This window comes from Puma concolor, chromosome B1 (assembly GCF_028749965.1).
Source record: "Puma concolor isolate L17-30 chromosome B1, mPumCon1.1.hap2, whole genome shotgun sequence".
Lineage (NCBI taxonomy): Eukaryota > Metazoa > Chordata > Mammalia > Carnivora > Felidae > Puma > Puma concolor.
In genome coordinates this window covers 193,820,110-193,835,049 of record NC_141670.1, presented here as the reverse complement: position 1 = coordinate 193,835,049, position 14,940 = coordinate 193,820,110, and the positions used below count along the sequence as shown (strand labels likewise).

The 14,940-nt window shown below is 34.8% G+C and overlaps 1 protein-coding gene across 11 annotated transcripts in view; it reads right to left on the bottom strand.

Annotated features, from left to right (window-relative positions):
* LCORL (ligand dependent nuclear receptor corepressor like) overlaps positions 1-14,940 on the bottom strand; it is a 165,282-nt gene that overhangs the window by 106,827 nt on the left and 43,515 nt on the right. For 10 of the 11 annotated variants that reach the window (XM_086705366.1, XM_025921846.2, XM_086705371.1 and 7 more), the window contains exon 2: positions 7,907-7,972. In XM_086705366.1, coding sequence (XP_086561492.1) covers positions 7,907-7,972 — 66 coding nt within the window. Of the gene's footprint in view, positions 1-7,906; positions 7,973-13,728; positions 14,614-14,940 lie in introns of those variants that run through there. The other variant, XM_086705368.1, reaches the window with a different exon arrangement.

The following is a 14,940-nucleotide window of genomic DNA, read 5'->3' as shown; positions in this document are numbered from 1 at the left end:
ATGTCATAATGAAAATGGATAGTAAATGACTAACAAAAGATCAACATTTTCACCATGGGTATATACTCATGGGCAAAGTTTGGTTCTAATCATTTTACCTAATCTATCTTGGAAAGATAACAGACTTTGAAATTAGAGAGCCTTGGAACTGAGATATCTTTCCAAATACTAGATGTGGCCTTTGGCAAGTTACTTTCCCTGGCGTCAATTTCCTCATCTGTTAAAATGAGGATAATAATTACACCTTAAGACTATAGTAACAAAATTAAACAAGAATGTATGAAGAACACCTAACAAGTCCAATTGGTGGTACTCTCATTTTCTTTTAGATAATCATACTTCCTTTGAATGTTTTTATTCTCTTCAGTACCCTTTAACCACAAGAAATAAATGTAAAGTTCCCAAAGACAAAGCCCAATGAAAAGTGAAAAAAGAGAATACTGAACTAGATTGATCATGAAGGTCATGAAAAAGTAGTTATAACTATGTTGATTTTTTTTTTAATTTTATAAATGTTCATTCACTTTTGAGAGAGAGAGAGAGAGAGAGAGAGACAGCGTGCCCAGGAGTGAGCATGAGCGGTGGAGGGGCAGAGAGAGAGGGAGATACAGAATCCAAAGCAGGCTCCAGGCTCTGAGCTGTCCACACAGAGCCTGAGGTAGGGCTCCAACTCACAAACCAGGAGACCATGAGCTGAAGTCGAATGCTTAACCAACTGAGCCACCCAGGTTACCCCTAACAAATGTTGACTTTGAGGGAAGATACTGAACATTGGGCAATGTTATTAAAAAATAAAATTTCATTATGAAATTACATAGTAACTATACTGAAAAGTACAAAGAAGAAAAAACTATTTGTAATCCCATCATCCAGAGATAATGATTAACATTTTGCAATATATCCTTCCAGTTTATATTCTAGGTCTTTTCAAAAATGAGCATCAGCAGATTCTTTGAAAACATTAATAAAAGTGACAAACCTCTACCCAGCCTAACCAAGTAAAGAAAAAGAAAATATCAGAAGTGAAAGATGGGCCATCACTACAGATTCTATGAATAATAAAAAAATAAAAAAAATATTATGAACAATATTAGTTGGACAAATTCCTTGAAAGACACTATCTACCAAATTTCAAACAAAAAATAGAAAATCTCAATAGGACTATATCTACTAAAGAAATTAAATCAATAATCAATAACCTACCAAAACAAGAAAACTCCAATCCAGATGGTTTCTCTACAATCTGCTCCAGAAAATAAAAGCAGAAGGAATACTTCCTCATTCTATCATTATCATCTATCATCATTACCTAACTACCAAAAACTGTCTGAACAGACACCTCATCCAAGGATATATACAGATCGCAAATAAGCTTATGAAAAGATGCTCAATATCATTTGCCGAGATGCTCAATATCATATGCTGCTAGAGAATTGCAAATTAAGATGAGCTACCACTACACAGCTACTAGAATAGTTTAAGTCCGAAACACTGACAACATCAAATGCTGGTGTGGATGCAGAGCAAAAGGAACTTAAATTCATCACTGGTAAGAACACAAAATAGTACGGCCACTTTTGAAGATAAGTCTTACAGTTTCTTCAAAGTTTAACAGAATCTTTCCATACTTATCTAGCAAAGGGGCTCCTAAGTATTTACACAGATGAGCTGGAAAGTTATGTCTACATAAAACCTGTACACAAATGTTTACAGTAGCTTTATTAGTAATTCCAAAACTTGGAAGTGACCCAAATGTCTTTTAAGTAGACTGTGGTACATCTAACCAAGGCAGTATTATTCAGTAATAAAAAGAAATGAGCTGTGATGCCATGAAAAGACACAGGAAACTTATATGCATATTGTTCAGTGAAAGAAGTGAGTCTGAAAAGACTAAATACTGTATGATTTCAATTATATGACATTATGGAGAAGAAAAAAAAAACAGTAAAAAGAGCAGAGGATTGGGGACAGAGGAAAGAACTAAAAAGGTGATGAATACAGGTGATTTTTTAGGCCAGTGAAACTATTGTGTTGGATATTATAGTGTGGATACATGACTGTGCATTTGCCAAAATGCAGACAACTGTACAACATGTATACTTAACTATGAGGCTTTAATTAATAAAATATATTGATATTGGCTCATTAACTGTAACAAATGTACCACAGTGATGAAAGATATTAACATAGAGAAACCTTGAAGGGGGATTATATGGGAAATCTTTGTACTTTCTACTTGATTTTTTTCTGTAAATTTAAACTGCTCCAAAAATGCTATTTAAAAAATTAGGATATTATACACATGTTTATTTGTCACAAATATTTCCTATGCTCAAATATACTTCTAAATCATTTTTAACAGATACGCATGGTTCATCAAACAGATGCATCGTAACTTATTTAATCAATACCTTATTTTTGGATACTTAGTCTTGGGATTATAAATAGCATGATGAATACACTTGGATAAGTTTTTGTGTACACATTGATAAGAACTAATATAATTTACCTAACTATAAAATACAGCAATATTAGATTCTCTGGTTTTAATATAGATAATCAATTCATATTAGAAAACTACTGACTTAATACTAGGCCATGAATTCCTAGTAGTTCCTTTCCTCACCGCTAATCACAGTTCCTTACACAAAATAAGCATTCATAATATTTCATCTAACAAAAAGGTAATACACAATGGGGAAAAAGACATCTCTTCAATAAATGCTAAGAAAACCAGATAGCTACATGTAAAAGAATGAAACTGGACTGCTTTCTTACATCATACACAAAAATAAAGTCAAAATGGATTAATGACCTAATTGTGAGACCTGAAACCTTAAAATTCCTAAAAGAGAACACAAGCAGTAATTTCTCTGACATTAGTGGTAGCAATATTTTTCTAGATATGTCTCCTCGGGCAAAGGAAACAAAAACAAAAATAAACTATTGGGACCACATCAAAATAAAAAGTTTCTGCAGAGAAAAGGAAACCGTCAACAAAGCAAAAAGACAACCTACAGAATGGGAAAAGATATTTGCAAATGATATATCTGATAAGAGGTTAACATCCAAAATATATAAAGAATTTATTCATCTCAATAACAAAAAAACCACAAATAATCCACCTAAAATATGAACATGAATAGACATTTTTCCAAATGACCACAGGCACATGAAAAGATGCTCAACATCACTCATCATCACGGAAGCAAATCAAAAGTACAATGAGATATCACCTTATACCTGTCAGAATGGCTAAAATCAAAAAGGCAAACAAGTGATGGGTATTAAGGAGGGCACTTGTGATGAACACTGGGTGTTGTATGTAAGTGATGAATCACTAAATTCTATACCTGAAACTAATATTACACTGTATGTTAACTGACTAGAATTTAAATAAAAACTTGATTTAAAAAATGCAAGAAACAACAAGAGTTGGAGAGGATGTAGAGAAAAAGAAACTCTTGTATACTGTTAGTGGGAAGAAAAATTGGTACATCAGTGTGGAGAGTCTTCAAAAAATTAAAAATAGAAATGCCGTATGATCCAGTAATTCCAATACTATTTACCCCAAAAAAACCCAAAACACTAATTCAAAAAGATACATGCACGCTTATGTTTTACTGAAGCATTATTTATAATAACCTAAAGATGGGAAGCAACCCAGTGTCCATTGATAGATGAATGGATAAGAAAGATGTGAGATGCACATACATACTAAAATATTACACAGCCTTAAAAAAGGATGAGATTATGCCATTTGTGACAGCATGGGTGGACCTAGAGAGTATTATAAGTGAAACAAGTCAGACTGTGAAAAACCAATACCATATGATTTCAATCATGTGGAAACTAAAAAAAAAAAAAAAAAAAAAAAAAAAATCAAATCAATAAACAAAAGCACAACTGGACCTATACAGAGAATAAACTGGTGGTTCCAAAGGTAAGGAAGGGGTGGGTGGGGTGGGAGGACAGGCAAAATGGGTGAAGGGGGGTGGGGAATAATAGGCTTCCAGTTATGGAATGAATAAGTCACAGGAATAAAAGGCACAGCACAGGGAATATAGTCAATATTGTAATAGTACTGTATGATGACAGGTGATAGCTATACTTGGGGTGAGCATAACATATAGAGAAGTCCAATCACTATGTGCACACCTGAAACTAATGTGACATTGTGTATCAACTATACTCAGATTAAAAAAAAAAATTGGGGGGAAGGGGGGCCAGAGTGGCTCAGTCAGTTAAGTGTCTGACTCTTGATTTCAGCTGGGGTCATGACCATGGGATTGAGCCTTGTGCGAGCTCTGTGCTGAGCATGGAATCTGCTTAAGATTCTATCTCTCCCTCTGCCCCTCTCCCCCACTTGTGGTCTCTCTCTAAAATTAAAAAAAAAATTTTTTAATGTTTCACCTAATAAATCTTAAAAAATTGTTTTGTGCAGCACCTGGGTGGCTCAGTCAGTTGAGCATCTGACCCTTGATTTCAGCTCAGGTCCTAATTCAGGGTCATGGGATCCAGCCTCAAGCTGAGTTCTGCACTAAGCATGGAGTCTGCTTGATATTTTCTCTCCTTCTGCCCCTCTCCCCTACTCACACACTCTCTCTCTCTCAAAAATAAAAATAAAAACAAATAAAAAATAAAAAGTAATTTTGTTGTCTCCACCATCATAGTGTTTAGAGTTGAAAAAAGGATATTATGTCAAAGATATTAAACTTCAGTCAGTGGTACAGTCAGGGGTCAGCAAAGCTTTTCCATAAACAGCCAAATAGTAAATATTTTAGGTTTTGCAGGCCATAACATCTGTCACGCCATTCAACTCTACTGTTGTAGTATAAAAGCAGACAGAAAATGTTTCAACAAATAAGAGGGGCTGTTTCCAATAAAACTTTATTAACAGGACAATTAAATTTGAACTTCACATAATTTTCACATGCTATGAACTATTAATCTTCTTTTGTTTTTTTCCCCACTATTTAAAAATGTAGGGGTGCCTGGGTGGCGCAGTCGGTTGGGCGTCCGACTTCAGCCAGGTCACGATCTCGCGGTCCGTGAGTTCGAGCCCCGCGTCAGGCTCTGGGCTGATGGCTCGGAGCCTGGAGCCTGTTTCCGATTCTGTGTCTCCCTCTCTCTCTGCCCCTCCCCCGTTCATGCTCTGTCTCTCTCTGTCCCAAAAATAAATAAACGTTGAAAAAAAAAAATTTTAAAATGTAAAAATTACTCATAGCTTAGAGGCCATTCAAAAGTCAACAAGCTGTATTTGCCCCACATGCTATAGCTTGCAGACCTCTGATATAATCTCCCTTCCAAATGTAGACACACCTAGAGAAAAACCAGTAAGGATCTATCAGCCAGCTTACATAGGCCTACTGCACTCTTATCGTATTTTTGTAAATATTCACAGTCACAAATAAATCAGATGATCCCATAGGTGGAAGAAACCAGCTCACAAATAAGACATGAGAAAGGACTGACTAAAGCAGAAAAAAAGAGGGAATTTTTGCTTAAAAGTTTAATTTTTTAATAAAAAATAATTTGGAGTAATATACAAGAATCTTTTGCCACGTAATATACTTAGTTTCTGGGTTTTGCAAAGTAATAAAGGTTCAGATTTCCAATGATTTATCTGAAAACATACACTAATCTATTTGAATTCTGCATACAAATTTCTTTAGTGAGAAATCCCTATACTTGTAGTCTCAGCATCTAAATATTAAACCATATTTAACATTGGCAACAAAACAAGCACACTTATTTATAAGAGGTAAGAAAGAAGCTGGAGATGTCTATAATGGATAGTTTTTACATGCCTTTTCAAAAGGCTCTACATTTTTTATTTAATTTTCCTTCAAAATACATGGCTGTCTTCATCCTTGCACAGATTACAGATTTATTGCTATTATATTATCATTCTTAAAGCTACAATTTAATTAGAAGCTTTTTTTTTTAATCATAAAAGCAGAAAAAGGAGGAAAAATTTACCTAAGAAACCTGATGAAAGAGTATCTGAGGGTGAAAAAAAGAAAATGAATATGTGCTTATATGCAAGTTCCAAAGCTTAGCTAATTTTGTTAACTACTCTCACCAAAAAAATCACTAAAAAGGACATAAAGTATAAGATCTATCTGAATTTAAATAAATGGAATGAGATATACTGCAATGGGTGATTAAATCAACTAAGTAAATTAATTATAAATAGATCTACAATGAAATACTGTTAAGAAAGATGAAAGATGATCTAGGCGTTATACACCAAAATGATATACCAGTGAACACAATATGCACAGAAACTATATACACTGTGCGTAGAGTATACACTACTATAATAAAAGAATAAATATACACAAGCACATATCTTACATTTATATAAAAATGTTTAAAGGTTATCTATGGATTGTGGGACTAGGAGTAATGTTTTTCTTTCTGGCTTATCTGTATTTTCAAATTCCCTAAAATAAACATGTAAAACGTGCATACTAAAGGAATACTAGCCTAGAAACAAAAAACAAAGCATTTATTTCCTTAGAACATTCTGCCCTTTGCATAATAAACAATTTCTGAATGAACATAAATATACACATACATATACAATGTATAAACAAATGAAAGTAGGGGAAGCAACAGGCTAAGAGTCTTAAGTTGTAATTTGGGTTACCAGAAGACAATTAAGTATAATGTTGACTTCTGACATGAATGAGGAGAGCAGGTTAAGAAAGGAAGGCTGAAGAAATAGGTCAAGCATAGGTTAAATTTTTGTTTCTTTAAATGTTTCCTTTGTTCATTTGTAAGCTCAGAAATATAGGTGAAATTACAGTTAGTACTGCTAAAAAATATATCAGGTAAAAATACTTAATTCAGTGTTGAATTATGACAAGATGAGAAATGATTAAAGTTAAAAGAAATAAAAAATGATCTTAGCTATAAGAATAATAAAACACAAGAACAAGCACATTTTGGAATCTTCATTCTTAAAGTCGTGTTCTACATGTGTATCGATTCATCTCACTGAAGACAGGTGGTTGAGACAAATGATCTTTCACAGATACTTTCAGATCTACAATTTATAACTCAATTATCCTGCTCAACATTAATAAAGAAAGAGCAGAAAACTTTGACTACTCCCATCATCACTTCCTCAACTCCCACCATCACTCCCTCAACTTAAAGACTTATTTATAAAGAAGAGAGAAGGGCCTGTAGAGATGTCTTGGGTCTTGGTAGAATGGCAGGTACCACAGGATAGAAGGTAACAGAGTTAGTACATAAAACTGACCCCATACAAGACTCAGAAATAATTTGATCAAAATCAAAGCAGTAAATCTATACTAGCACTACCCATTTTGTGAATAAACAGGAATATAATTTCAGATGTCTACAAAACTGTTCTTTCCTAGTGCTCTACATTTCCAAGCAAGCAATAAAACAATTGAACTAGGGTATCACAGTAATTATATCATAAATCAAAATCTTCCACTAGGATTTATGCTACAGCATTTGAAAGAGATGGCTATACTACATAACAAATAGTATTATACATAAATATAAGATTCTGAACACACATGGCAGGATTTTTCAGAATGACAATCTTATTTCCAGGCTGCCTATCTCATGAGCAACAGAAAATATTTACTTAAATCTTCTTTAAGAATAAGTGAGGACACATAATATGTAATAAAAATTAAATTGTACCATTAAGCCAAAAACAAGCTTCAGTTTTCATTTTGATCAGTGTACTAAAGTTTTTAAAAAGATTTATAAAACAAAATATTTGGATTTTATTTATTCATTTAAAAATACTAATTAAACAAGACCACAAATTCATATTTAATATAAAGTTAGCATAGAACAACCATTTTTTGTGTATTAAATGGGACAGAGTTTTAAAATAAAATTTAAAAAGCATTACCTTCAAATAAACTGAGGTCTCTTCGTAGCCGTGGTCCATAAAGCCCTTCTAAAATACTCTCAAAACCTGTGTTGTAAAAGAGAGAAAAATATATAACCTACTGGAAGAGTTAATTTTATAATAATCAAAAACCATGAACTCTATATGATTTAGAAATTTATAAATTTTACATACTATAAGGTGTCATTTTTCCTTAACGTGTATTAAGCTGAAGTAGGCAACACACAATAAACAATCAAACAATGACTATCAGAAATCACATGATTGTGAAATTAAAATATTCAAATGTAAATATTCACAACTAAAACAAGTAAATATCTTTGTTACTTAGAAATATTCTGAGGTTGAAATATTATAAGCAGTAATAATTTTGTAGACAGAATAAATAACAAAACATGTACTACATTCCAGTTTGTATTTGTTATAAAAAATGTTAACGTAAAAGAAAGTAGCATCTTTAACCCCAATTAAAAGAATGAGTAAAAGAATGAGAAAATCTTGCTGTGAAAAGCATGATGTGCAAAATTTAAATCTACATACTTGTATAAATGAAAACACAACAATTTTTTCATGGTTATGGACTGCCTTGTTTTAAGGAAAAAAATTACTGAATATCTTGTCAGGTTAACAAGACCCTAATTCATGAATTTACAAGAGTATTCTACCTTCTGAATATACTGATTTTAGTATTTTACAATTTTCTTTTTGAAGTCTGTACCTGTATCTTATTCAATTTTAAGCAACTTAATAAACTACAAGGCATCTCAAGAAAAATGACCAGAACGGCAAAATAACCAGGAAACCAAGGTTTTTTTTTTTAGTGGTATTCCTAAATTATAAAACAGTGGAAATACTTCTATAGAAATGTTTAATAAATCATAAAATGTTTTATTTTTTAAAAATGTTTATTTATTTTGAGAGAGAACGTGTGCAAGCAGGGGAAGGAGAGAGGAGAGAGAGAATCTAGGCAAGCTCCATGCTGTCAACAAGGAGCCCGGGATGGGGCTCGATCCCACAAACCACGAGATCATGATGTGAGCCAAAATTGAGAGCTGGATGGTCAACCGACTGAGTCACCCAGTCACCCCCATAAGATGCTTTAAAAAAAATGTTTTTTAGTATCTTTGAAATCAAGATGTATATTAAAATCAATGGTGTGTTATAGCCAAGGAGTGGCAACATTTTTTTCATTTAGTAGAACATGAAGAAATAATACAACTTACAACTGATGTCTTAGATTTGACAAGATAGTTATCATGATACTTGGTAAACACGTACTTAATAAAATCTTCGTGAAACGATTCAGTACTAGTTCCAATAGTGGAAATTTCAGGCAGAAAGTGAATGAACTATCACCAGAGAGAGCTTTCAAGAATGCCTCATCAGGGAAATACAAATCAAAACCACACTGATATACCACCTCACGCCAGTCAGAGTGGCTAAAATGAACAAACCAGGAGACTATAGATGCTGGAGAGGATGTGGAGAAACAGGAACCCTCTTGCACCGTTGGTGGGAATGCAAACGGGTGCAGCCACTCTGGAAAACAGTGTGGAGGTTCCTCAAAAAAATTAAAAATAGACCTACCCTATGACCCAGCAATAGCACTGCTAGGAATTTACCCCAGGGATACAGGAGTGCTGATGTATAGGGGCACTTGTACCCCAATGTTTATAGCAGCACTTTCAACAATAGCCAAATTATGGAAAGAGCCTAAATGTCCATCAACTGATGAATGGATAAAGAAACTGTGGTTTATATACACAATGGAATACTACATGGCAATGAGAAAGAATGAAATATGGCCTTTTGTAGCAACGTGGATGGAACTGGAGAGTGTTATGCTAAGTGAAATAAGCCATACAGAGAAAGACAGATACCATATGTTTTCACTCTTATGTGGGTCCTGAGAAACTTAACAGAAGACCATGGGGGGAGGGGAAGGAAAAAAAAAGGTTAGAGAGGGAGGGAGCCAAACCATAAGAGACTCTTAAAAAACTGAGAATAGGGGCGCCTGGGTGGCGCAGTCGGTTAAGCGTCCGACTTCAACCAGGTCACGATCTCGCGGTCCCTGAGTTCAAGCCCTGCGTCAGGCTCTGGGCTGATGGCTCGGAGCCTGGAGCCTGTTTCCGATTCTGTGTCTCCCTCTCTCTCTGCCCCTCCCCCGTTCATGCTCTGTCTCTCTCTGTCCCAAAAATAAATAAACGTTAAAAAAAAAAATTTTAATAAAAAACAAAAAACAAAAAAAAAAAAACTGAGAATAAACTGAGGGTTGATGGGGGGTGGGGGGGTGGGAGGGTGGGGAGGGTGGGTGATGGGCATCGAGGAGGGCACCTGTTGGGATGAGCACTAGGTGTTGTATATGGAAACCAATTTGACAATAAATTTCATATTAAAAAAATAAAATTAAAAAATAAAATAAAATAAACCAAAAAATAAAAAAACAAAAATAAACATTTAAAAAAATTTAAAAAAAAAAGGATGCTATATAAAAGACTTCCAGTTTGGGTAAAGACTCAGACTGAAAGAACCCCAAATCTCTTTCTATTACTAAGATATTCTATTTACCAATGTGCTCCAAAAATAACATTGTAAACAATTATTTTAAGATGTTTTTCTGTGACATATATTGGACAAAATGTATAAGCCTATATAATGTAAGCCAACTGAATTTATTTATTTTTTTTTAATTTTTTTTTTCAACGTTTTATTTATTTTTTGGGACAGAGAGAGACAGAGCATGAATGGGGGAGGGGCAGAGAGAGAGGGAGACACAGAATCGGAAACAGGCTCCAGGCTCTGAGCCATCAGCCCAGAGCCTGACGCGGGGCTCGAACTCACAGACTGCGAGATCGTGACCTGGCTGAAGTCGGACGCTTAACCGACTGCGCCACCCAGGCGCCCCAATAAGCCAACTGAATTTAAATGCTGAATGTTTCCTAGATTTGTTTGAAAAGAAGAAAACAAATAAGGACTTACACTTTTGTTTTATTGAGTTTCTCAGCTCCTCCCTAGATAACACCAAGGTCTTACATATATCCTGTTAATTATTTATTCATAGTGCATAGTGTTGGTGCTACCATAAACATCTTTAATCAAAAGTTTTGTTTCTGGAAATCAATTATGGAAACATAATTGATGTTTGTATATTGACTCAATATCTAGCAACATTGCTAAATTCTCTATAAAAACTTATCTGGATATTCTTTACATACACAAACACATTATCTATAGAGAATGGTAGTTTTGTTTTCTCCTTTCAAATCCTTACTGCTTTCTTTTTTCCTGTTCTTGCCTTACCACCTTAGCTAAAGCCTCCATTATGATACTGAAAATTAGTGATGATAGTAGACATCCTTGACTTTGTGAAAATTAATAAAAGGAAATTTCATTTAGAATGGAGGCAGGAGGCCAGCAGTGGGAACTCTCATGTCCTATCACCAGTTGTCAACTGCAGCCTAAATGAAGAGAGGGACTTTGCATGTGGAATCTACCTGACTGTCCCAGAAGGAAAAAAGAAGGCTTTCCTCCTCCCCTGGCAACAGTTTAGCCAATGAGAGACTGTCATAACTCAGCCAACGAAAGGCCACTATACTCTGAACTCCCAGTTGGCTCCAATGTTTATAAGAGCCCACCCAACTTCCTCCTTTTCCTCTATAAAAAAAGAAACTTGTTCAGGGGACTTGCCTATGGTTTTGCCCCAGCTTGCTTGTCCAGGATGACAAGTCTCTGCTATTCCTAAATAAATCCATCTTTCGCTGGTAAAATAACTGTTAGTTTTATTTTGAAGGTTAACTACTTATGTCCGATCTAAGTGTGAAAGCATTCAAAGTTTCATCATTAAATATAATGTTGGCTACATTCTTTTAAAATAACACCACTTGGGGCACCTGGGGGGCTCAGTCGGTTAAGCATCCAACTTTGGCCCAGTTCATAATCTCACGTTAGTGGGTACAACCCCTCAACAGGTTCTCTGTTCTCAGTGAGGAGTCTGCTTCGGATCCTCCAAAGAGAGAGATGCAGAAACTGAAGCGGGCTCCAGGCTCTAAGCTGTTAGCACAGAGCCTGACACAAGGCTTAAACTCACCAACCACGAGATCATGACCTGAACCAAAGTCGGAGGCTTAACTGAGTGAGCCACCCGCACCCAAGGTATTCTGTTTCTTATGTTACTGCCCATTTCAACTATATTTCTCAATTTACTTGCATAAAATGTTTCAGTATATGTTTTTATCTAATGTCCAACAACATCAGCAGCTGTGTCCTTTTTGCTTCTTATTCCTTACTTTGGTTATTTATGCTTTCTCTTTTTTCTCAATCAAGCTCATTAAAGATTTCTCAATTTTTTTTTTAATTTAATTTTTTTTTTCAACGTTTATTTATTTTTGGGATAGAGAGAGACAGAGCATGAACGGGGGAGGGGCAGAGAGAGAGGGAGACACAGAATGGGAAACAGGCTCCAGGCTCTGAGCCATCAGCCCAGAGCCTGACGCGGGGCTCGAACTCACGGACCGCGAGATCGTGACCTGGCTGAAGTCGGACACTCAACCGACTGCGCCACCCAGGCGCCTCAATTTTATTTTTTTAATTTAAAAAGAACCTTCTTTTGATTCCTTGATCTCTTTTGTATGTGTGTTTTCTTATCCACTAATTTATGCTCCTGCTTTTATTTCATGTCCTCTATTTTGAGTTTATTTGGCTCTTATTTTTCCTTTTAAAAAAAATTTTTTTTTTTTCAACGTTTATTTATTTTTGGGACAGAGACAGAGCATGAACGGGGGAGGGGCAGAGAGAGAGGGAGACACAGAATCGGAAACAGGCTCCAGGCTCCGAGCCATCAGCCCAGAGCCCGACGCGGGGCTCGAACTCACGGACCGCGAGATCGTGACCTGGCTGAAGTCGGACGCTTAACCGACTGCGCCACCCAGGCGCCCCTTATTTTTCCTTTTTAAATGAATGTTTATCTCATTAACTTTCAGCTGTTCTTCTTTCCTAACATGTATTTAAAGCTATCAATTTCCATCTAAGTACTCCTTTAAGCTGCATTACACAACTTTTGATACATTCGTATTCTCTCATCATTTGGTCAAAATATTTCCTAATTTCTATTATGACTACTTTTTGGACCCATGGGTTTTGGAAGCATATTTCTTAATTTATTTGAAGAAAATGCCCAATATAATTTCAATCCTTTGAAATTTTCTGAGATTGTTTATGTGGTTGATATAGACAACTTTTGAAAATTCTCTACATATACTTGAAAAGAACACGCACTCTAAATTGGTGGATACAGCATTCTGTATTTGTTCATTAGGTTAGCATGTTAACTGTACTCTTTAAATTATCCTTATTCATTTCTGTTATGTCTCTTCTCAGTTGTTGAGAAAAGTATCTTAAATCTTCCATAAAATTGTGACTTTTTCTATTTCTTTGTTGTTTTATGTATTTTTTAGGCTGTATTATCAAGTGTTTATAATTTTATAACTTTCATAGCTTCCTGGTGAATAGAACTTTATACAATTATGAAGTCACCTAATTTATTTCTAACAATGAGTTTTGCATTATACTATATGGTCTAATATTATACATTGACTATATGGTCTAATATTATACAGCTATAAAATAAAACATTTTTTGGTATTGTTTCCATGATAGGTCTTTTTCAATTATTTTACAAACTTCCTGTATTATTAATGTGGAATATCTTTTTAAAAACACTCTGAGGGAAAAAAAATAAAATAAAAACACTCTGACATTTTGTCTGAAGTTAGTAATTTAAATTTAAAAGTTACCAATATATTTGGGTTTAAATTTTTATCTACTTTTTTTCTATTTGTATCAAGGTGCTATGTTTCTGTTTCTCTCCTTTCTTGCAAATTCTGGAATTGACTGAATATTCTTCATTCCATTTGTTCTTCTCAGTTTGAAAATTGTTTCCTTTATTTCTATGCTTTTCTCAAGTTAACCCTGAAATCAGGATATAAATCTAAAGTTAATCAAATCTTTACCCATCATTGCAAGACTCAGACCTCCTCCCCATATACGCTATCGCTCTGTGTACTTTCCCGAGCATTATGTTCTTTTATGTTTAGAGACATATTTACCCTTGTCTTTGCTCTTCGTTACTGATTATAACTCAAAGCATGCTTCTTGGACTACTTTTCTTCTGCGTAAAGTAATTCTTTTAGTGAGCATCTGTTGCTGACAACACCCTTCATAAGACTGAATAAAAGTGTCTAAGTCATCCTCATTATATACTTTATGTTGCTCTCTTCTGTATTTTACCTCTCTCTTTTCATAACTGTATTATGGTTAATTTCTTCTACTCTATATATATTCCATTTCACAAATTCCCTCTATTGTACAATCTGACAAACATACCCTCTGATTTAGAGTCAACTTTAAAGAGATATAACTTTCATACAATACCACGTATCCATTTTAAGGATAAAGTTCAATAAATTTTGACAAATGCATACTTTCATTTAATCAAGAACACAATCAAGGCAGAATATTTCCATCAGCTCAAATGGTACCCTTGTGCCATTTTGAGTAAATTGCCTGAAATAATCCAAAGCCCAAAGAAACACTAATCTATTTTGTCATTATAAACTAGACTTGTCTTTTCTAGAGCTGCATCTAAATGGAATCACAAAATACACACTCTTTTGTATCTTGCTGCTTTTGACCAATAGTCTGAAATTTATTCATGGTGTTACATGTATCAGTAGTATTGTCCTTTTTTTTTTTTTTTTTTAAATTTTTTTTTTCAACGTTTATTTTATTTTTGGGACAGAGAGAGGCAGAGCTTGAACGGGCGAGGGGCAGAGAGAGAGGGAGACACAGAATCGGAAACAGGCTCCAGGCTCTGAGCCATCAGCCCAGAGCCCGACGCGGGGCTCGAACTCACGGACCGTGAGATCGTGACCTGGTTGAAGTCGGACGCTTAACCGACTGCGCCACCCAGGCGCCCCAGTAGTATTGTCCTTTTAATTGTGGAGATGTATTCTGTTATATGTATATATTATAAATCA